This window comes from Grampus griseus (genome assembly GCF_964374135.1).
Source record: "Grampus griseus genome assembly, chromosome: 8".
In the NCBI taxonomy this organism is placed as follows: domain Eukaryota; kingdom Metazoa; phylum Chordata; class Mammalia; order Artiodactyla; family Delphinidae; genus Grampus; species Grampus griseus.
The window spans coordinates 85,753,202-85,777,703 of NC_139002.1; the positions used below are offsets into that span (position 1 = coordinate 85,753,202).

The 24,502-nt window shown below is 44.0% G+C and overlaps 1 protein-coding gene across 2 annotated transcripts in view; it reads left to right on the plus strand.

Annotated features, from left to right (window-relative positions):
• Nucleotides 1-24,502, plus strand: part of KIAA1549L (KIAA1549 like) — a gene marked incomplete at both ends in the record, with an annotated part of 278,158 nt that overhangs the window by 138,628 nt on the left and 115,028 nt on the right. Inside the window, 7 exons of one of the 2 annotated variants that reach the window (XM_082660255.1) lie at nt 7,100-9,613; nt 10,042-10,650; nt 12,654-12,769; nt 15,378-15,597; nt 16,423-16,556; nt 22,376-22,538; nt 24,045-24,104. In XM_082660255.1, coding sequence (XP_082516381.1) covers nt 7,100-9,613; nt 10,042-10,650; nt 12,654-12,769; nt 15,378-15,597; nt 16,423-16,556; nt 22,376-22,538; nt 24,045-24,104 — 3,816 coding nt within the window. The remainder of the gene's footprint in view (nt 1-7,099; nt 9,614-10,041; nt 10,651-12,653; nt 12,770-15,377; nt 15,598-16,422; nt 16,557-22,375; nt 22,539-24,044; nt 24,105-24,502) is intronic. The other variant, XM_082660256.1, reaches the window with a different exon arrangement.

The window sequence follows — 24,502 nt, forward strand, 5'->3', positions numbered from 1 at the left end:
GCTTGGCTGGGGAAGAATCCACTTCCAAGTTCACCCACGTTGTTGGCAGAATTCATTCCCTTGTGGCCGCCAGATTGAAGGCCCTGGCTTTTTGCTGTCAGCCAGAGGCCACCCTCAGCTCTGAGCCGCCACTTGTAGTCCCTAGAGACCACGTGCAGTTCTAGAGGCCACTGACAGCTCTTTGCCACACGGGCTTTCTCAATATGGCCTCTTAATTCATCAAGCCATCGAGAAGAGCGAGTCTGCTAGCAAGGTAGAGCCTTATATAAGATAAGATCATGAGAGTGACAGTCTGTCACCTTTGCCGTAGTCTCTTGGTTAGAAACATGTCACAGGTTCTGCTCTTACTCCAGGAGGGCGGTCACACAAAGGCATGACCACCAAGAGACAGGGATCATGGGGCTGCCTTAGTCTGTCCAACATACCACCTCTACCAAGCTTCTACTTCACTTCCTTCGAGTGTGTTTTAAGCCCTCTGTAATTTGGTTTTGTCCTACTTCTTGTAATTTACTTTCCCTTCTTAATCTATACCACCTACCTTTCATTTCTCCTCAAAATTTTTCTTCCCTTCTTCTTTCTGTGATGCATCTTTAATTAATACAAAAATACTTAAAATTTTTATTATTTATTTATTTTTGGCTGCATTGGGTCTTCGTTGCTGCGTGCGGGCTTTCTCTAGTTGTGGCAAGCGGGGGCTACTCTTCGTTGTGGTGCGCGGGCTTCCCATTGCGGTGACTTCTCTCATTGGGGAGCACGGGCTCTAGGTGCGCGGGCTTCAGTAGTTGTGGTGCGCAAGCTCAGTAGTTGTGGCACATGGGCTTAGTTGCTCCGCGGCATGTGGGAACTTCCGGGACCAGGGCTCGAACCTGTGTTCCACCCGCATTGGCAGGTGGATTCTTAACCACTGTGCCACCAGGGAAGTCCAGTACAGAAATATTTTTATTAGCAGAGACAAAGTTCTAAAGTCTTATGTGTAAAGCAGAAGTATTTTTCATTGAAATGAAGGCTTCTTAACTGTCTTTTTGGCTTCTGAATCCTTTTGAGAATCTAATCAAGGGTATAGAGACTCACTCCCAGAAGTGAGAGACACAGCCCTGTACTGTTTCAGTTATTATTTCTGCACAACATACCACCCCTAGCTAAGTGTTGTAAAACAACAACCATTTTGTTGTGCTCATGGTTTCAGGAATTTAGACAGAGCACAGAGGGGATGGCTTGTCTCTGCTTCTTGATGTCTGGGGGCTCCATAGGGAAGACTCAGACAACCACAGTGATTCAGGTGGTTGGGGGCTAGAATTATCTGGAGGCTTTTTCATTCACCTGTTTGTGCCTGGGCTGGGATGACTGGGAAACTTGGCTCATCTGGGACTATTGACTGGAGTACTTGCATGTGATCTCTCCACATGGCTTGGGCTGCTCACAGAGCAGTGTCTGGGTTCCAGGAGGAACAATGAGGGAGGGGTATGGAGGAGCATTCCAAAAACCAAGCAAAAACTGCTTTTTATGATGGTAGCCTCAGAAGTCACATGGCATTATTTCTGCCACACTAATTGGTTTAACAGTCTCAAGTCCACCCAAGGGATGGGGACCTAGACGCCCACCTCTCAACGAGAGGCATATTGGAGAATTTGCAGTCATTAAAAACAAAGAAAAACCCACCACATACACAAACACACACATTTTTTTTTGATTTTTAATTCAAGTTTTTATCAAACACCAATACTTCATAGACATGCAGGGCATGACCGTACTATATTTCCATATTTTCCACAAAAGTGTGAGGGATCACATGTTGCCCACGTTTTCCTTTTTGCCTCCCATTAGTGAATCTTTTTTTTTTTTAACATCTTTATTGGAGTATAATTGCTTTACAATGTTGTGTTAGTTGCTGCTGTATAACAAAGTGAATCAGTTACATGTATACATATATCCCCATACCTCCTCCCTCTTGTGTCTCCCTCCCACCCTCCCTATCCCACCCCTTTAGGTGGATGCAAAGCACCAAGCTGATCTCCCTGTGCTATGTGGCTGCTGCCCACTAGCTATCTATTTTACATTTGGTAGTGTATGTATGTCCGTGCCAGTCTCTCACTTCGTCCCTGCTTACCCTTCCCTCCCCATGTCCTCAAGTCCATTCTCTACGTCTGGGTCTTTATTCCTGTCCTAGGTTCTTCAGAACCTTTTTTTTTTTTTTTTTTTTTAGATTCCATGTATATGTGTTAGCATATGGTATTTGTTTTTCTCTTTCTGACTTACTTCACTCCGTATGACAGACTCTAGGTCCGTCCACCTCACTGAAAATAGCTCATTTTCGTTTCTTTTTAGGGCTGAGTAATATTCCATTGTATATATGTGCCACATCTTCTTTATCCATTCATCTGTCAGTGGACACTTAGGTGGCTTCCATGTCCTGGCTATTGTAAATAGAGTCGCAATGAACATTATAAACACACACATATTTAAAGGAATATATTATCTTGAACTCTGAGAACTGAAAGGGACCGAGAAGGATTATCCATTTCAATCTCCCACCCACGGCTCAGCTCCTCTTTACAACTTCCTGTCATCACATACTTGGACCACAGCAGGTGTTTCCTTACTAGTCTTCTGTTGTCCACTCTTGCCCATTACAGTCTGTTCTTCACTCTGTAGCCAGAATGATTGTTCTGAAACACAGATTTGCTCCTGTACATCACCCACCCTCAACTCCATTCCCTCCCACTCCTCTTTGAACTAAAATCTGTGACACTCCAATGGTCCAGTCATCAACTACCTCTTCAGCCTTATGTCATGGCCACTCATGTTCTACTTGATCTTGCTATGGTTACTTTTTTAGTTCTTTGTACTACTTATGCTTCTTCCTGCCACAGGGCCTTTGCATATGCTCTCCTCTCTGCATGGAATGTTTTCCCCTACCCTCTTGGCTTTATTAATTTCTCCTTATTCTTTGGCTCTCAACTTGATAGTAACTTTCTCAATGATGTGCTTTCTGACCTCCCTGGTCAGGTCACATCCTCTTATTGTATGCTCTTAAGGACGATGCATCTTTCATCTGTAACATGTATCATTTTCACATTTGTGAGAATGTCTGATTTAAGTCCACATCTCCCATAAGACTGTGAGGTCCATGAAGCCAGAGACCATGTATGTTTTTTGTTATTTATTCTTTATGTATTTATTCTTACATACAGATGTTATAAATATTATTTCCTAAGTATGCAATAGTTTTTTATTTTAGGAGTGAAAAAAATTTAATGCAGCCTAAGAATTTATACTTTCCTTGCTAGCCTATATTCCTATTGTAGCTTATAAGGAGCTCCAGTCAAAGCTACCTATAGTTAACGTAAGCTATCCTTAAAGGGAAGCTCCCCCATTCTGTTCTTGTCTGGGTAATATGTGGATTAAGGGTAAGCCTTTATACTTAATCCTAATTTATGTCTTCCTTCAACAATAATTTCAGTCAGTTGACATGTCTTTGAAGCGTGTTTCTCTGGAATTCTTCATATCAATTATTCTTTTGAATTTGCTATCATTTGCTAATTCAGTGAACATGCTTTCTTCCTTAGCTTTATGTATATCGGTGGGGTTATTTTGTCACCAAGTTCTGAGGTCAAATATGTTTGAGAAATATCCTAAACATATTTCAGAAGTTAAATAGACTTGATCAATTTTGGCCAAAGTTTAATTAAACCATCCAACATCAATTCATGGAGTTTTTACTGCATCCCAGGCACTATGTTTTCTTGATTATGGGACTTCTCAGCCTTTATTTAAATGTTGATATACATGGGAGTATGCCCATTTAAGTTCCAAATCCACTCTGATACCAATTTCTGAATAGGTTAGGGTAAGTTAGGTTATGCTTCAGTAGCAAACAACCCCCAAATTGCAGTGATTTAAAAGAGCAAAAGCTTATTTTTTCCTCATGCTACCTGGACACACTTTTACAGCAGAGGGCTTTTGCTTATTTCAGTCCCTAAGGGACTCAGGCTGGTGGACCGACCTACAAACATTTTGAAGATTACTAGGTTCCTCCTCATCCTTCTTCATAACAGCTTACTGAGATATAATATTGCTAGGGTTTTTGTTTTTTTATGTCTTCAGAGGAAGCAAGTTCTGGAGAGTCTTGCTCCAGCATTGATTATGAATGTTCTAGACCAGAAGTGACACTTGTCACTTCTGCTCACAACTCATTGACCAGAACTAGTCACATGGCCCCACCCAACCATAGAGGTATCCAGAAAGTGCAGTCCTATTATATGCTCTGAAGGTGGAGAACCAGAAATATATGGTGAATAACATTAGTGACTGTTAGGTGTGAGTGTAGTGTACAACACTTCTCAAAGTTGTTAGCTTGTTGAAACTTTTCCTCATGAGGCATCTTGGGACACTGTGTTTTGTAAGGGATAGCTTGGGAAACACTGGATTCTAGTCTAGAAACAACAAGGTTTAGCAGAGGCAAGTCCACTAGAGACTATTGCTTTACTTCAGCCTCCTTTGGCTGTGCCCATTCAGTCAGTTACAATCCCCCTTGTATTAATCATCCAACACCCACTTCCCCTTCGTGTTTGTAAGATTTTTATGAAAGAGTTTGTAAAAAATATTTCTGAAAGCAAAAACTGCTTTGCCTGTCACATCCTTTTTGACTTAGAAGGGTACTTACTTGAAAACAGTTTAATTTGGTATGACTCTTGAATCCATGAGTTGAACCCATGGTTGACTCTATTTCAATGAGAGTCCAAAAGAAGAAATTCTACATAGATTCCATCTGACATGCCAGTAATAAAAATGGATTCTAAAGTGTTCATGGAAAACGCCAAAATGCACAAACTACATTAGATGGATGTTATATTCACTCGTGTAAGTACCGCCTATATACATAACCAGACAAGACTGCACGGCAAGTGTGAAGCTGAGTCTATCTAGGAGATAAGCATCGTGAACAAGAAGGACTGAGGCGTGACAGTAGTATCAGCCTTCCATGTAAAATTGCAATCAAGGGAGCATGGATACTTCCTTAGGCTGAGTTTGGTAACAGAAACACAATTTTCATTGCAAACCGTGAGGCAGTTCCCAGGGAGTGCAGATATTTTAATGACAGGCTGTGTAGACTTTTTTTGTCCTATAGCTGTATATACATTTGGCACTTTTCCTGTGAAAGGTGCACTTTTGCTAACAGAGGCAGGAGGAAGCTTTGGGTCCTGCAGGTGAGGGCTGTAGTGATTCTGATCTGGCGACAAGGAGACAAAGAGGCTGAGCCTGGCTTATGAAGATGGCTTGCCCAGGAGAAGGGGTTGGTTCTCACTTGCAAAATTAAATGAACAAGGCCGTCGACTGCTGTAGTATTGGCTTATATCCTGATGTGTTCTAAAAATGACTTACGGCTAATTCCTTGGGTATCTGTAAATCCCAAGAATGGGGAATTTTTGAAACAAGAAAACAAAAAATCAGAAAGGAAAGTTAATTTTTTTGGTATTAATTCAGAGTAAAAGACATCGTTCGTCCTTGCTTTTTCCATCTTAAAAAATGAAACCGAAAACAATATTTCAGAACATCATCACGGTTAGGCTTTTGTGACTCAGAGTGTATTTCATATTCTAAGGGCTCAAATACATGAAAGCTTCAGCTTTAGCTGTTGGGTTTTCTGGTGGCGGATACAACGGGGGTGGAGTGAAGGCTAGAACTGGTTTGGGAGAAGCAGTTGGGAAGAAGACGCTGCAATGGGAGTGAGGAAACCTCGCATCTGGACCTGCTTCTGTCCCTGATGGGTTATGTGGCTTCTGGCAATGATGTCTCCACTCTGGACCATAGCGTCCTCTTTTGTGAAACAAATAAACAGAAAACACAGAGACTTAGAGCCTGTAATGACCGCTCACTTGTTTAGTGATTTTTTTTTTTTAAGCATTTGTTTGGTGCTTTTCTGCTTGGGGAGCCCTTCCTTCCACCTCCTTGATTTCCTCTGTTCCTCCCAGCCAGCCAGTGGGGCAGTTAGAGTGTGCTTGTTGCCCTCACTCCTGCCACAGCAATCCGCAGGTGCACACACAGCCGCGGGTGGCTAGAGGGTGCGTGCGAACCCAGGTCTTCTGACTTCCGCTCTTGGTATGTCTGCTTCTATCAGGTGGTTCTAACGTTTTTTTGGCCAATGACATAGAGAACTCTAGGAGTACCTTTTCTTTGTTATTTTTAATTTAAAATACCATTTAAGGGCACTTAGCCACCTCTGGGGGGTCATCAACACCATCGGGACCACTGTGGAAAGGGGGATCAGAGAATCCTCAAGCAGGATGTCGTTTCTCTTCCCAAGCATGGAATTCCCGGCTTTCTGATCAGTTATTTCCTTGCCTCCTTTCCTGCGGAGTCACCATTTGGCCCCGTCTCCTCGCCTTTCTGCCTGCAGTTTTGCTCATTAGTGCTGACAGTTCTGGTTTCTCTGCAGGTGCTGGGAATGACACCAGGCCTCATGAGAGGTGTCTCTGGTCCTAGATGGGATGTGAATAGTGTTTCTCACAGAAATAGCCTAATTTGAAAGAAATCCCCTTTGCTATTTGACATGGTGTGAACGATAGCATCAGGAATCCTTTTACATCCAACAAAATAAATATGTCTCCTTGGTGCCATGTTCCCAAACACAGGCAACCTCAGTTATTGTGCTTGAGATGCCCTAGGGTCTGAAATAAAAAAGATTTGCATTCAGATAGACAGTCCTTTCCCTTTGCATTTTGGATTATTGGATGGGATTTATTTTGGTGTCCGTGGCCATGGCAGGGAGCCATGTTCATCTTTGATTTTCCAGGTTGTGAGTTTCACAGTCCAACCCTTGTAGGTGGAACAGAAAAGAGATTTAAAATACACAAGTATCTTCCACATCTTTGCTTAAACGTCACTTCATCAGAGACCAGTTCTCACCAACCCTGCCCTGTAGGTTAGCTGCAGCATCTATGTATTTGTAATTACCTAAGTTATCATTTGAATGTGTTTAATGAGTCTTCTGTGATGCGGTGGAAGCTCTGTGAGGTCCGAGCGGTGCCTGTCTGGCCTACCCTTCTCTCCAGGACCTATGGTGAGCCGATGCCTGACTGCTTGATCCTTTGTTTCACAGGAAGGGACAATCTACAGATCACTGTCACCCCAACCCCAGTGTCATTTCCTCATGGGAAATTGTTACCGATTTCACCAACATGGCCTTTGTCCGAAGTCCAGTCTTCCTCAGCGGTGGACAGAATGAAGCCTGTGCCGGGACGGTCCCCTGACAACACGAGCTGGCCGCAGTCTGCCCAGACGCCTCCACCCAAGACACAGCGCCAAGCTCGGGCCCACAGGGACTTCTCTCCTTCCCCTTACCAAGGCAGTGGACATAGCACCTCCCTCGAGCCTTCCAAGGATTCTACGGAGGCCCTGGTCCAACCAAGACCTCCAGGGGGAAAAGAAGCAGCCGCCGTGTCAGGTTTGCCTCACACCAGCATGCTTCCCACACTGTCCCCTCTCCCACCAGTGGCGTCCTCCCGTGCTGGCCTCCCATCCCGGCCACCGTGGGTAGGGACTCCTTCCATGGCAGAACTACATTCCCCGAGGGCAGACGCTCTCCCCTCATCTTCACCTTCTTCATTGGCTCCTGCCTCACCTCATTCCATCATCTTTTCTAAGCCAGCAGAGCAACCCATCAAAGTGCTTTTATTCCCCCAAACAGCTCCAACTGACTCATCCTCAAGGCAGAGCATAGCTAATCCCCTAAACCCATTTGCTGAGGAAATGAACCACACTCCATCCAGAAATACGCAGGATTTGATAGGCGTCCCTCGTCCAGGTTTTCCTGGATCCTCAAGCCCAGCAGAGGGTCCTCACTCAGCAGTCTCTCACACACCTGAGTTTCCGAGCTCCGTGGCCGACCTGGCCCATCCGTCTCTCCCTCCCCTAGCTCCCGGAAGTCTTCTTCAGCTTCCAGGTGGAACACCCTCATCATCGGTGTTGGAAGGGGCTCCAAGTCCTGCATCCACCCAGCCAATTGAAGCTGAGGTGGCTGAAAGAGCACGTAACGGGGTGTCTCTGCCGGCCTTTAAGAGCACCGCGACCCATGAGGCTGTGTCTTCACCTGTCCAGGCTGCAGAATCGGTGGCAGTGGGAATGATCAGCCGAAAGGCAGCCCCTGCTACTGCAAAGGACTCTGCTCACCCCCTGCACTTGTCAGCAGCTCCAGAGAATTCCAGAGGGCCCGCCCTTTCAGCAGAACACACATCCTCCCCTTTGGTGCCTTCTCTGCCTCTCACCCCAGCCAGCCGAGGGCAAGAAATCCTTTCTGGGGAGGTTCTCACATCCCCATCAAATGGCGCAGTGGCGGACTTCCCCTCCATGCCTTCCTTCCTCCAGCTGGCAGGGAATCATGCCTTGCCATCCGCCACGCCCCCAGTGCCAATTCCTCAAGAAGCAGGCAATTATGGACCCTCTCCGACTGCAGCTGCAGACCTGCTCCTCTCAAGCACATTTCCTAATCTTCCTTCCACGACTTGGACATTTCCCCTGCAGAAAGAAGGTAGCGGAACAGCTGTTTTAAAGAAAAACAAAAAGGCAAATTTGACAGTTGCTCTCCAGACCGTTTCAAGTAAAGAGAGGCCAAGTCTTCACACTGTAAGTGGAGTCACCTCTGATTTTAGCACTGATTGGGTTTCTTCAGACATTACACCACCAAGAACAAACCTCCTTCCTTCAGAATTATCTCCATCTTCCATCCCCTTCGCACGAGCCACCCAGACTGTTTCTCCATCTCATAGCTCTTCCAACACCAAGCCAGATACTTACACAGTTGTGACGGACCATTCTGAGTTGCCAGTTTCAGCTTCCAAACAGGTGACAGCATTTCCCTCCTCCAGTGAGGTCTATGATTTCTCAACAATGGGAGACATGAAGAAGCCAGCAATCACAGATGTTTTCTGGCATTCTCTTGCAGCAGAAACTGGATCCCGTTCAACAGAACCAATGATATCTGGCTTGCAGCAGCAAACAAATTATGATGTGAACGGGCACACAATTAACTCCACAAGTTGGGAAACTCACTCAGCTTCAACTGCTCCTCCCGGTGGTTTAAATTCTGCTGCCAGTACAATAAAATCTCGGGATTTCAAAGATAATGTTGGGCATTTAGCGACTGCAGAAGGCTTTAGCGTTCAGGATCCAGTCTCTGGTACAAGCAGTAACCAGCTCGTCCAACAGTCAGACGTTACCATGGTTGGAAACCATACAGACTTCTTGTCTATAAACACTAACAACTATTCCAGAGACTTTCAAACAGCTGAGGTTGAAGATGACCCATCCATAAGTCAACCTTCTGTGTCTCATCCCCATCTACGGCTGCCTGCCCATCCAACACACTCTCCTGTGCTGACCTCTCCAAGTCTAACTTCCACAGCTAGCTTATGGGAAATGCTTTCAGATGGAACGGATACAAGTTTCCAAATTTCCGGCAACATCTATCCACCTCCAGTGATAAATGCTTCCCCACCGTTCCAGAGTATCCCGAGATATCACTCTACTGCTGAATCTCCTCCTCTGTCAACCAGTGCCTTATTCAGGACCCCATCCAAAGCACTGCCGGCTTCTCAGCGCCCCGAGAAGTGGACAGGTGCAGCCACTAATGCAGGTAGTTTGTTTCCTGGTACCCCCTCCCCCAAAATAGGTGTGACTGCTTCTGGGGCCAAAGCATCTTCAAGCTCAACAGAGATACACAGCTTTGCTCAGAAGGAGCAGATATACCTGATTCCAGGATGGTGAATGAGTTAGCAGTCCAGATAGTCAGGGCCCCTGATCTTCTGCCGACTTGATTTTTTGGAAAGTATTCAGAATTTAAGTGTCCTTATTTCCAACCATAGCTTTGCTCTAAGTGGCATTCTCATTATGTTTAATCGACTTAACGAACCTAAAGCTGTTTTGCCTAAATTCCAGTGCTCAGAGACTTTTCACCCTAGCAAATCCATAAGTTACATCCATTCATTCCCACAGTGGTGTGTGCATTCCGGACCAATGACAAACTTCGCTTTTCTCTCTTTGCAGTGGACTCCTCGGTGTCGCCCAAGGCAGAACCAACAACAGCAACCATGTTGTTTCTTCGGAAACCGAGTCCACTGGTGCTGTCTGCAGCCCTGGTTGCTAAGGGCGCCGGCAGCAGCCCTTCGGCCGTGGCCTCGGGATTAGTCAAGAGCAGCTGGACCACTGCTGTAGCTAAAAACGTCACAAGCAATGCAGCATCTGGCCCAAAGGCGACACCAGGGGCAGCCCATCCAGCCTTCTCGTTCACGCCGACCTACATGTTTGCAAGAACAGCACACACCGTGAGCACTCCCATGGCCATGCAAGGGAACACGGGCACTGCCTCTGGCCTGTTGTCCACAACACACCTCCCCAGGAAACCACAAGCCATGTACACGGGCTTCCTGAACCCCACCAACCCAGACATGCCCAAGGTGTCCACCGCACGCCCGCTGACAATCACGGCAGCCTTGACGTCCATCACTGCACCAGTAAGGGCCACCCGGATGCCGCCTTTGTCAGCAGAAAACACAGACGTCGCTCTTCCCTCTGTGTCCATGGCCATGGTCACAACTGGCAAAATGGCATCCAACCTGGAGTGTCAGATGTCCAGTAAGCTCCTGGTGAAGACAGGTAAGAGTCCACTGTCCTGATTTGACTTGAAAGCAGCAAGTGCATCGTGGCCTCAGAGGTGTAGCGGAATTATTAGATTTCTTTGAGATCAGTGGTTCTCAACCAGGGGGCGATTTTGCCCCCCTGCCCAGCCACCAGGGGACATTTGGCCATGTCTGGAGATGTTTTTGGGTGTCTACAACTTGGAGGGTAGGGAGGGTGTTACAGGCATCTAGTGAGTTATAGACCGGGGATGCTGCTAAACGTCCTGCAGTGCATGGGACAGTCAGGCGACAAAGAACGATCCAACCCAAAACACCGGTAATGCCGAGGTTGAGAAGCCCTGATCTTTATCGAGTGACAGAGGAGAGGAGCATCATGTGACATGGATTCTAGTCCTGGGATCCATCCTGATATCAGAGGCTCCTGGGAAACCAGTTCTGCCAGCGAGTCTGAGACAACAAATGTACACCAAAGTTTGTGTGTAGAGACCTCGGTGATGTCTCACACGCGTGAATGATGTGATCGGTAAAATGCAGAATCTTGGGAAGGGCTTTCTGTCATGTATTTTCTCAACCAGCAGATACTAACAGTACAGCTACCGTACATTATGTTGGCGCCCAAGATTTCTCCTGATGTTAAAAAGGAGACCTTCTTGAAAAAGTCGCGTAGATGCTGTCTTTTTTAGCCCCCGCCTCTGAGTTGCAGCAGACGGGCCAGGAAGGCACAGGATGCTTTTAATAGTGTGGCAATGTCTGCTATAAAAAGCATTAGACACGTTATTTGAAAGAACATGCCAGTGTTGAATGCTCATGTCCCGCCTTCCTCTTCACCCCGCAAAGAATTAAATGAAATTATCTCTTGAGATGTGTCTTATTCTAAAATGGGAAATTGTGAAACTAGGCAGAGCAGAAAGCACAGTATCTTTTTCAGTTTCTCAAGCAGTTATACCATCTGGTTTTCCACATCCCAGCCACCTAGGTGCAGAAATCTGGAACATTCTCCCCTCCCTCTTCTTCACAACCTCCCTTCACCCCAGCCACCCCCAGTCAACGACCGGTTCCTTCCAGTTCTACCTTCTAAATACCTCTTCCCTCCACCCTCACTGCCGCTTCCCTGGTTCACACCGTCACCATCGCTCACCTAAATTTCTGAAACCACAGCCAGATTTCTCTCTCTGCCTGCAGACTTCCCCCACCCTCCAATCTGTTCTCCAGTCTGGAATCCAGAGAGCCTCCTAAAATACATGCCTTTGCTTTAAACCCTTCATTGCCCGCTGCCCCAGGACCGAGCCTGATATTGTAGGCTGAAATATTCACTTCTCTCCCCTGTGCCTTTGCACTTGGTCTTCCCTCTGCTGGGAGTGGCAGGGGGCAGTCCCTCCGGCCTGGGCCTGGTTCACGCCCATCATCCTCCAAGACTCAGTGGAAGCGACAGTTCCTCCCGGAAACTTTCCCTGATCCCCACCCGCTTGCCCAAGTCAGAGCTGGATCCTCCTCCAAGGGCCTCCAACCACATCCTAGGCTTCCATTCACCTAGCACCTGTCATGTTCAATCACAAATGCCTCTTCTCCATGCCAGGTCTGCATTCCTGTCTCTGTCCTGCTTGTGGGGTGAGGACTGCACCTCCCGATGCAGGGTTGATTTAGGCTGTTTTAGGATGCAGGGCCTGCAGTTAAGGAGGTTCTCAGGGATGCTGTTCCAGGAATTTCCTTGCATGCAGACCGGTCAGGGGCAGGCAAGGCTTAGCCTGGCTTTCAGGGTCAGAGGCAGCGTTGGTCAGAAGTGAAGTACCACCAGCATGCTAGCTCTCTCTCCACTAGGGCCACACGAATGGCTGGGGCCTTCTCTCCTTAGGACTTGAGCGGGACCAACGGAGCTGCTGCCCCATTGGTTGGACCTGTGCCCACTAGCTTTGCTCAGAGCCTGTAGGAGGTGGTGGGTAGCTGGGGAGGAGAGGAGGGCTCATTAATTAGGAGGTCTGCTGCCTTATGCTGATTGCATGCTTCTGTTTCGCCCCACAGTTCTCTTTCTGACCCAAAGGAGGGTGCAGATCAGTGAAGCCTTGAAGTTTAATGTAGCCAGAGGGCTCACACAGGCATTGCGGAAGGCATTTCACCAGAATGACGTCTTGGCTCATGTAAGCCCCCTGCTTTTGTAACCAGGCTCATCTATCTCTTCCTCTTGGGTCCAGAGTCTGTTTAGATTGTTTTCCTCCTACCTGGGTACCATAGCCACAACAGAAGTAGGATCTTTCATCATTTGGGCAAATAGCTAATGCATGGTAGCTGGAGAAGGTCAAATTCTGAGATGGAAAATTGAGGATAATTGCCTTATGTCTAGTTTTTTTTTTTTTTTTAAGCCTGGAGGTTCTGTTTTAAATTGTCCCATTATCCTGTTGTTTGGGGAAAGTATTTAATTGTGTCAGTGTAATTTTGCAGAAATCATCCATTGTGTTTTTCCTTTATCTTCCTCACCATTGTGAACAATTAGTGATTTATTTCTGGACATTTAAAAATTACTCTGACTGAGTCCACCTTTGCTTGAATTGCCAGCAGCAGATAGGGAAGTAAACATTTTTTTTCTCTAAACACTTTAATGCCAAGAACTATTTAACAGCCACTAGCTGATTTTGATGGCATATCTAAGTGATGGAAGCCTTGCTTTACACCCTTTTGGTTTGATTCCAAGTTTTCAAGCAGTAAGTGTGATTGGCAGTCAATGGACAACCCTTTACATCACTAAAAAATATTGCTGTCGCTTCCTCCTTTGATGCTTTGTGCCCCAGCTGCATTCAGATTAGGGGTCCTTCCCCACCACCACATGAAGGACTAGGAAGGAGATTGGGTACACAGTTTATTGGTCATGGTTAATCTCTTTTATGTAATTCTGAAAAAAAAAAAAAGAAGAAATGCTCTCCACGAGAGGCATCTGTGGTTTCTGCACCAGAAACTTTATTTGAAAATGTGAATGCTTCCATGTGGTTACCTGAGACAGTTTTCACTAAACTTTGGTTGTTTGCAAATTTTCTCACAGCTTTTGCCTTTTTTGCATATCATCACAGACCGCTGTGACAATTAGTACATGTTAGTTTTTTTTAAAATCAGCTTTTATTTAAAAAACACTTAAGATTGGGATTGACATACACACACTACTGTATATAAAATAGATAACTAATAAGGACCTGTTGTCTAGCACAGGGAACTCTTCTCAATACTCTGTAATGACCTATATGGGAAAGAATTTAAAAAGAGTGGAGATATGTATATGTATAATTGATTCACTTTGCTGTACACCTGAAACTAACACAACATTTTAAATTGACTATACTCCAAAAAATTAAAAAAAAAACCACTTAAACACGTTTCTGTTGAAAGGATGTTTGATATTACCACCATAAATGGTAATCAGGATCATTTGCCACAAATAAAAGGTAATCATAAAAAGGAGAATAGGGAGTTCCCTGGTGGTCTAGTGGTTAGGATTTGCACCTTCACTTCCATGGCCCAGGTTCAATCCCTGGTCAGGGAACTGAGATATTGCAAGCTGAGCGGTGTGGCCAAAACTTTTAAAAGATAAAAATAAAAATGAAAATAATGGAAACAGTCTGTTAAATTCAAGCTAGACATTGTTGCTTACAGAAGGCATTAAGGCTGGGCCTGGTGTTCCTTTGTTTGTTTAAAAATATGGTTAGCAAGGATTAGAGAGGTGTTAAAAGTCAATTATCCTCAAACTGAGACCTGCTCCTTGAGGTAATTGGAAGGGTTGGAATGGGAGTAACTTTCTTGCTGGGTGACTTGGTGGCATTTGGTGCTGAGTCCATGTTCCATCCAGAAAGTCACCTAAAGTCACCTTGAACACTGCCTTTAGGTAACAACGTGCTGGGGGGCACACAGTGTGGAGGAAGCAAAGGCATACCCAGCCTGCTGCAAAATCAATTGTCTTGGTTTCTTTGGCAAATACACATGACACTCCTAATGGAAATGCAAGAATAAGGGGGAGGAAAGCAGGTGTTAAAAACACCCTGAACTGCTGATATAAAACACTAAGAAAACAAAACAAAGTAAGAATAAAATCGAAAGTCTCAGAATCTTCCAGTTGGGTCAGAATGAGCTCAGATCATCAATATCCCTTAGGACTCAGCTGTAAGAGAAACTCTCCATGGCCCATCCCTGCCTTGGTCTTGAACCAGTCACAAGCTAAGAATGGAGTGAAGTCTGAACAGTTCTTCTCTCAGCTTCTAAAGAAAGGAATTCACCTCATTTACTACCTGACCCCTGTCCTGAAGGGCCTCCACTTAATCTATCACTTCTGCCTTTTAATGTTTATAAATGATGAGAAATAGGATACAGCTGTTTTTCCCAGCATTCCATTCCCTGGAAATCTCTTTTGCCTGCCGTCTCCTGCCTGCCTTCTTGGGTGCTAATCGATGCTCACAGGATTATACTGAGGCACTTAAAGAATAATAATTAAAAAACCCCACACATTTAATTCTGTTCCAGAATTAAATTAAATATAGATTGAATCCTATATCCGTAGGTTCAATATAAACTATATTTTGTTGTATTCTTGTATTTTGAGACTTGACAATCCCCATAGGCTTATGGGATTGTTAGAATATTTGGCAAATGGGAGTGTCCTATTACTTAGCCATGCTGAGTAACAGTTGTGGTTCTAAGAAACACCAAGAAGAACTTAAAGTACCATGGAAATGAACACTGAGTTCTGTGGGTCCATTTGTTTTGTAGGTGGACATGCTGGAGCATTCTCACAACGTCACTGTTGGTTATTATGCTACCAAAGGGAGGCTGGTCTACTTGCCTGCTGCAGTGATTGAAACGCTGGGCGTTTATGGGATCAGCAATGTCACTGCAGATCTGAAGCAACACATCCCAGCCTTGCAGTCTGTGGCAGTACTTGCCTCCCCGTGGACTCCCCAGCCTGCAGGCTACTTGCAGCTGAAAACAGGCAAGTAACTCAGAAGGAAAGGATTCCTGTCCGTTCTGGGATCCGCGGTGGTACCAAGAGGACACCTGTTTGAAAACTCCATCACTAGCTGCTCTGTTATTTCTTAGAGTCATTGTGTACCTTCCTCCAAGGGCCTTGCTAATCAAATGTCCAAGTTCCCTGCACAGCAGCCTAAACTTTTCCAACCTGGACTCATTAGAAATATTCCTTCACAGGAGTCTTTCTTCCCAATTTATATAATTATGAGTATATCGTACTTGTGAGCATCATATACTGTATTTTTTTTTCCTGTATTAGCAGTGGTTACTGAGGAGAGTTGAGCGTCCATAAAATCTGTGCTTTGCAGCAACATGTTCCAGATGCCCCTGAATCAGAATCTCTGAGCTTAGGCCTTGGAATCTTTCTTTCAAACTCCCTGGTGACTCTGATCTGTGGTTTGTAAACCACAAGAGTAGAGGAACCATTGAAATTGAAAGACTCAAACAACTTAGTCATGCAGGCCAACTGATTGTTTTTTTCCCCTGCAAAGAAATAGAAGACATGATCACTCTTAAGCCATTTTGTTGTCTTGGAGCAGATGTCTCCATATGCCAATCAAATGAAATCACAAAATCCTTTGCATTGGAGGGAATCTCAGGTTAGATCCCGCTTTTAATTCTTTTATGTTATAAATCATTTTAAGAGCCACTTCCAAAATTGCAACTGTCCTTATTTGCCTGATTTCTCTGATGTAAAATCATGCCGTTTTATATCATGACTGCTATTAAGTTCAAGGAACTAAGACACAGAGCTTTGGTGAGCACTGATTTATTACTCTCATTCTAGTGCTACAGTTTGTGAGCCAGTCGGACAACATACGGTCCTGCAAGTTTGCTCAGACGATGGAACACAGGCTACAGAGGGCCTTCCAGGACGCCCAGAGGAAAGTTCTGAATACTAAAAGCAACCTGACGATTCAGGTAAGGAGGAGGGTGCTTCAGCTGTGTAGTTGACAGAGGCCAACCGGAACACAAATGTTGGCAAGAAGTGATTTGGTCCCGCATTTCAAAGCTGCCTGGTGTAAATGTAACTTTGTACTTCGGGCATGTGATATCAACAGGAGAAGGTGCCACTTTGGGGCCACCGAGTTGAGTCAGGCCTGGCAATGATGAGGATGTCTGGGGTGTGGTGGTCATGACAAGGGAGATGCTGTGAAACTGTGTACCTGCTGTGATTTGGGATTTAATATTTATTTTCCCAAGCCTTTCTTGGGAAGGCTTGAAGCTTCCTTAAGCCTTTCTAATACATTTATTATTATTATTATTTATTTTATTTTTTTTTGCGGTACACAGGCCTCTCACTGTTGTGGCCTCTTCCACTGCGGAGCACAGGCTCCGGACGCGCAGGCTCAGTGGTTTTAAAATTGACATTTAGCATAAGTGAATTATCAGCAAAGCCAATATGATGTGAAAAGCATACATTTTAATTTGAATGAGCAGTCGTCCTTTTCTAGATTCACCCAAAGTATATATGGAAGTATCTCATTATGATCTGGTTCATATTAGACTAAGATCTAAAAACATGTCACAGACATAAGATTTATGTAAGGAGTGTGACTCAGCTCCTTTTTCTTTCTGTTTGCATTTATGATCCTCACAGGTACATGAGTCTTATTGGAGCTTGGCAGAGGAACATATTCTAATTATATTCAAGAAGCACAGACTTATCGACTAGCTTCTCTTTATCAGGCACTGGAAGGGACACCAAGATAAATAAGCTGCCCTTGGCCTTAAGAATCCTCTCTTGTGTTGTCGTATGATAGTCAGGGGCCGTGAGATGAAACTTTATAAAGCAAGTAACAAACATTCCTTGGAAAAGACTACAATGGGCAATTAGATAATTGCATCTAAATAGATTTTAGATGCTCTTGAACCTATCCACAGCTTTGGGTGAATTGTTTTATTAACCCTCTTTCACTTTTTGCCTTGGCTGGCAGGAAGCCCAGAGCCAAAGTTGTTGTGTGGATTTAGTAACCCTCTAGGCTCCTATATCATGCATAGATTGCTACATGTTAATCATCACCCCAGGGTTGTCTTTTTTTTTTTTTTTTGCGGTACGCGGGCTTCTCACTGTTGTGGCCTCTCCCGTTGCGGAGCACAGGCTCCAGACGTGTAGGCTCAGCGGCCATGGCTCACGGGCCCAGCCGCTCCACGGCATGTGGGATCTTCCCGGACCGGGGCACGAACCCGCGTCCCCTGCATCAGCAGGCGGACTCTCAACCACTGCGCCACCAGGGAAGCCCCAGGGTTGTCTTTAATCTGTTTTTTCAGGACCTGGTTTTGTAATTAATAAATTACCAGTTTATTGTATTAAATGTAATTTGTGGGGCACCTTGGATCTTTTGTGGAATAAGACCATGTAAATATTTAATTTGTTCAGAGATTCATCAAAAAAGTGACTTAATTATTTTTTACTTGTATAGCATTGATATTAGGGGCTAGAGTATAGTAGACTCAGTTAGGACTTTTTGATTATAAGCAACAGAATCCAAGCTCACAGGCTTATGCAAAAAAGAGGAAGTGATTGGGTCATGTAACCGAAAGGTTCACAGCTCCTTACTTCAGGAGCAGTTGGATCCAGGTGCTTACATGATTTCTTCATGAAGTTCTCTCTTCGTCTCTTGGCTTGCCTTGCTCTGGGCGGCATCATCCTCAGGCCCCTGGCACCTCCAGGTTTGCCTCATCCTTATTACTTACAGTCTCATGGATCCAGAGTGCCTTTTTTGTGTCATTCCAGTCAAAATCCTGGATTAGTTTTCATTGAACCCTCTTGGATCACGTGCCCATTTCTGGACCAGTAACTGTGGTCAAGGATATGAAATATCCCAGTCAACTAAGTCTGGCTGAGATGCCCACTCCTGGAACCTGAGTGGGACAACTGCAACCAAAGCACATGAACTGATTGGAGAGGAGGAGGTGTTTCCCCAAGGAGAATTGTGGTGCTGACAAGGAAGAAGGGAGAATGGATACTAAGAATGAAAACAACAGCTTTCCATTCTGTCAGCGTTGTGGGTCTAATTAGCTAAATAAATCATGGCATGAGTGAATGGGAAGTAAGAGATACGGTCAGAACCCATATGAGTCTAAGAGTAGAGGGGTAATGGGAAAGTATCCCCTGCAAGGCACAAGGCATGACTATCAAGGAACAGTGATATGACCTTGGTTTCAGGCCTGTGGATCTCTTCTTATTTATGAAGTTGTTGTTAAGCAGCCCCCAAGAATGGTCACACTTTTCTTAGCTATAAGAAAAAAAAAAGAGTACAGTAAAGAAAACACAAATAAATGGAAAGACATTCTGTGCTCATGAATTGGAAGACTTAGTATTGTTATGATGTCAAATACTACCCAGAATGATCCCTATGCAATCCCTATCAAAATTCCAGTGATGTTTTTTGCAGAAATAGAAAAATGCATCCTAAAATTCACCTGAAATATCAAGGGACCCCAAATAGCCGAAACAATCTTGAAAGAGGAAAACAAAGTTGGAGGTCTCACACTTCCTGATTTCAAAACTTAGTGCAAAACTATGGTAATCAAAGCAGTATGGTACTGGCATAAAGACAGACATATGGACCAATGGAACAGAATAGAGAGCCCAGAAATAAACCCTTACATATATGGTCAAATGATTTTTGATGAGACCATTTGGTGTGGGAAGGGACAGTCTTTTCAACCAATACTACTAGGAAACTGGATCTCCACAAGCAAAAGAATGAAGTTGGATCCTCACCTAACACTGTATACAAAAGTTAACTCAAAACGGATCAAAGACCTAAATGTAGGAGCTAAAACTGTAGGACTCTTAGAAGAAAATAGGGGAAAAAAGCTTCATGACATTGGATTTGGCAGTGATTTGTTGATATGACACCAAAAGCACAGGTAACAAAGGAAAAAATAAATAAGTTAGATGTCATCAAAATTAAAAACTTTTGTGGCTCAAAGGACATAATCAAAAGGCAACCCACAGAATGGGAGAAAATATTTACCAATCATGTATCTATAGGGGGTTAATATCTAGAATATGTAAAGAACTCCTACAGCTCAGCAAGAAAAAAACCAAACAACCCAAGTAAGAAATGGGCAAAGGACTTGAATAGACATTTCTCCAAAGACGATATACAGGTAGCCAGTAAGCACATGAAATGATGCTCGACATGACTAATCATTAGGGAAATGCAAATAAAAACCATGAAATACCACTCACACCTATTGAGGATGGCTATTATATAAAAAAATAGAGAATAATAAGCATTGGTAAGGAGAAATTGGGACTCTTGTGCACTGCTGGTGGACGTGTCAAATGGTGCAGCTGCTGTGGAAAACAGTATGGCATTCCCTCAAAAAAACATAGAATTACCATATGGTCCAACAATTCAATTTCTGGATATATACCCAATAGAATTTAAACCAGGGACTTGAACAGATATTGGAACACCGGTGTTCATAGCAGCATTATTCACAACAACCAAAAGGTGGAAGCAACCTAAGTGTCCATCCATGGGTGAATGGATAAGTCAATGTGGTATATACATGCGATGGAATATTATTCATCCTTAAAAAGGAGGGAAATTCTGGCACAGGCTACAACATGAATGTACCTTGAGGACATCATGCTAAGTGAAAGAAGCCAGTCACAAAAGGACAACTACTGTATGATTCCACTTATAAAAAGTATTTAGTTTTGTCAAATTAATAGAGAGAGAAAATAGAATGGTGGTTTCTAGGAGCTAGGAAGAGGAAGAAATGGGGCGTTATTTAGTAGGTACAGAGTTTCAGTTTGGGATGATGAAAAAGTTTTGGAGATGGATGGTGGTGATAGTTGCACAATAATGCGAATGTACTTAATGCCACTGAACTGTACACCTTAAATGATTAAAATGTAATGTGTATTTTACCACAAAAAAGTATGAAACTAATATAATGTTGTATGTCAATGAGGTCTCCTCAATAAAAAAATTCTCATCTGAAAAAATGTATAACTTACCTGGTCGAGTGTAGTATGTACAGAGATACCATATTGCAAGCTCTTTGGGATCCAGTGAGATTTAGTTGTGTTGAAAAGCAAAAAAACAGAGTGTTCAGAATAGAGATAAAGGTTGCAAAGTTATTTTAGTTATTATTTTTTTAGGTGACAGTGCAGTGAGGTCTTTTGAATTATTCGGAAAGAAGTGCCTTTTTTCTTGGTACCTTGGGAGAGGCATGAATATCTGTGGCTAAACCACATTCCAGAAATACTGTTGGAAAGGAAGTAATAGTTGACCAGAAAAGTTGACTCCGTATGTCGTTAATCATGGGACTCTCGCTACTGTGTTAGAGAATTTAAAAGGAACTTCCACTTATGGGAACAAGTTCGAAATAACATGAAGAAGCTATTCTTGACAGTCTTCTTCAAAGTAAGGTTTAAAAGGAACGTTGCAGAGATATTTATATCTGAGCACACAAAGGTCTGGGACAGACTGGGTATCAGTTTCCGGCAGAAAGAGAGGACACATTCAAATGAAGATAATTTGAGGAAAGTCCAATGAAATGGACTTTGTAGAAGTGTGGGCGGGCTCTAGGGAAACCACAGGGACAGTGCAGCTGCCAAGGCTGTGACAGTTGGGGCTGATGCGGTGAGAGGAGCCAGCAGTTGTGGGAAGCCTGAGGCCAGAGCTGCCCAGCATGAGCTGTGACCCCACGGGAGGGAGTCCCTGACACCAACTCTGACCTCACTCTCCTCCTTCTCTCCCACATCCTCCTGAGCTGCCTGCAGCTGAAGCCAGGGGGCCAAGGAGCCCATTGATGTGGTCCACAGGGGTCTGCCTCTGGGGGCACTGAGCAGAATGAGGGCAGGGTGGCAAATGGATCTGGAGGGGGAAGGGGCAGACGCCAGCACAGAAGCCCATAAAGAGTGTCTCACCAGGCAGAATGCCTTCCTACCGCATCTGTTTTTCAAAGCTCATCTGTGGGATATTTTTATGTATACATTGACCTATAAAAGTCTCATTTCCTCATAACTAAAAAACTGACTTAGACAAGATTCGAGAAGAAAACCACACCATCTCATAGTAATATTCACATGTTTTACATTGAATTAATAGACCACAAGGAAATGGAATCTCTCTCTAAAGAAGCTGTTTTCTATTTCTGAATTCTTTTTGTCATCAGGTTCGGTCACGCTGTCCATGACTAGGTTGATGATGGACGGTGTGCATTCCCTGTCCTTTCAACTTTAAAACCCCCATAAGTTTGACTCAGGCTTTCTCTGTCTGAGCAGTTGAGTCCTCCTTAAATTTGCCATTCCTATGCTCTATTGTGTATTTTCAGAACCATAAAAGTAGCCTGAGACCATTTAGCCCCTGGAAAAGATACACACACCAGTGGTTAAAACCCGAAGTCAGGCTGCCTGGGTTGGAATCCTGTCTCCGTCACTTATTAGCTGTGTGACCTTGGGCAAGTCCCTTGATCATTCTGGGCTTCAGTTTCCTCCTCTGTAAAAGGGAGTCATAACAGGATACACCTCCTAGGGTTGCGGTGAGGATTAAATGAGATCATGTGCCCTTAGCACGATGTCTGGCATGTAAGCAAGCAATCCGTAAGTGACAACTACTGTTATTCTTATCTCTTCCTTGCTCTCTTCCCACCTCCCTTTCATTCCTAACCTCAACTTCTCCTTAAACTTCTCCTCCCACGACCTCCATGAAACAGACCCTCATCTTATTTGGCATGTCTCCCTCCCCTTTCCTCCTGTGTCGATTCAGATGGTGAGCACGTCCAACGCCTCCCAGACAGTCACCTTGGTGTACGTGGTGGGCAACCGAAGCTCCTTCCTCAACGGCACCGTGGCCAGCAGCCTCCTCCGCCAGCTCTCCGCTGAGCTGGTGGGGTTCTACCTCACCTACCCGCCGCTCACCATCGCCGAACGTGAGTATGTCCACGTCCTACAGGGACTCTGCCATCTTCTCCGGGGCCTTGTCTGTTTAGCAAACCTCCATGGTGCCAGGCCACATGCTACCTCTTTTGTCATTATATCACAACTGAAATATGTGATCAACGGGGATTGAATTGGTGAAAACTTTATTACACGTTGAAAAAAGCAGTAGGTGCTTTTTACCCTTCACTTATCTCGTATCTCATTTAATCCTCACAACTACCCTATAAGGTAGGTGCAGAATTAACCCCATTTTGCAGATGGGAAAACTGAAACTCCAAGAGTTTTAACAAGATGCCTACTCTGACATAGCTAGCGAGACGTGGAACCTGGGGTTTGAACCCAAGCAGTCTGCCTTCTGAGCTTATAACACTGCCTGGTATAGCATCTGTCCTTGTGGCAATCTGGGTTGCTATGGTTTCCTCCACTTCTGCCATCAGCAGATGTTCCTGGGCCTACAGCCCTTGCCCGGGCTATAGATATTATGATGCAACTCATGTGCAGTCAGCATCGTGACTTCACTTAATGAAGTCCCCATAGGCTTGTGGCCTCATCTTCCTCTAATGCTTCAGTTACATAATCCTCATTACCATTCAGCAGTCATAGACTTTGAAGACGATGCAGCCTACATTTTGTACCCAAACATTTACTTGGTAGCCAAAGGAAGTAAAGATCTATGCTCTTAAATTTAATCATTGGTACATTTCTAAAGGTCACTGGGCAAGTTATTTTTTTAAACATGTATTAGCAAAATTGTTTCTATTTCCTTCTTTTATATATGGTAGATAAGTGAGATAATGTGTGTGAATGTACTTATTAGCACATAGTAGACACTCAGAGTTTTTTTTAATGTTTGTTTAATGGCAAGCTTTTGTGACTTTCCATATACTAGGGAAAGATGCTTCTGGATTTTATGGAAAAGATGATGTCATTAAAGATGGCATTATGTCACCTGGCAGCACATGAAGAATTTCGTTTTTCATCATCTTGATATTCTGAGAATAATAACAATAACACAACTATGATTTATTGAGTACTTACTATGTGCCAGGTACTATGCTAAGCCTTTTACATGTATTAACTCTGATGGTCACCACACCTGTAAAGAAATGGTACTGTTACATTTGGCTATAAAACTTAGTCCTTGACACTGGAAAAATCCATTCAAGAAATAATTATTCCTAAAAGTGTTGTGATGGTTGGATAATTTTTAAAGAGAAAGCTATTGTTAAGATAGGTTCTACCTGTAGGTCTTGACAATGGAAGTGTTTCACTTAAGAAGGTTTTGATGGAGAAACCAAAAGCAGACACCCAAAAGCCCTTTACTGAGTATTTTAGTTTTCTGAATAGCAAGTTTCAGTCTGTATGTCCTAGAATTCCCAAGAATGATAAAGCAGGATTTAGCTGCTTGGTATATTGTCAGCTATGTCTATTTCTCTGAACAATATTTACATATAAAACCTGTGAAAGTAATTTGGTGTGTTTCTTGTTTGTTTTAGCGCTGGAATACCCCAACCTTGATATATCAGAAACAACCAGAGACTACTGGGTAATTACAGGTAATCTCTTCTTTCATTTCCCCTTTCACCCTATCAGGTTGGTTTATTTTTTTCTTTCTTTCTTCCTTCCTTCCTTTCTTACTTTCTTTCCTTTCTCTCTCTCTCTCTCTCTCTCGCTCGCTCTTTCTTTCTCTCTCTTTCTTTCTTTATTATTTTTTTAACATCTTTATTGGAGTATAATTGCTTTACAATGTTGTGTTAGTTTCTGCTGTATAACAAAGTGCATCAGCTATACATATACATATATACCCATATCCCCTCCCTCTTGCGTCTCCCTCCCACCCTCCCTATCCCACCCCTCTAGGTGGTCACAAAGCACCAAGCTGATCTCCCTGTGCTATGTGGCTGCTTCCCACTAGCTATCTGTTTTACATTTGGTAGTGTATATATGTCCATGC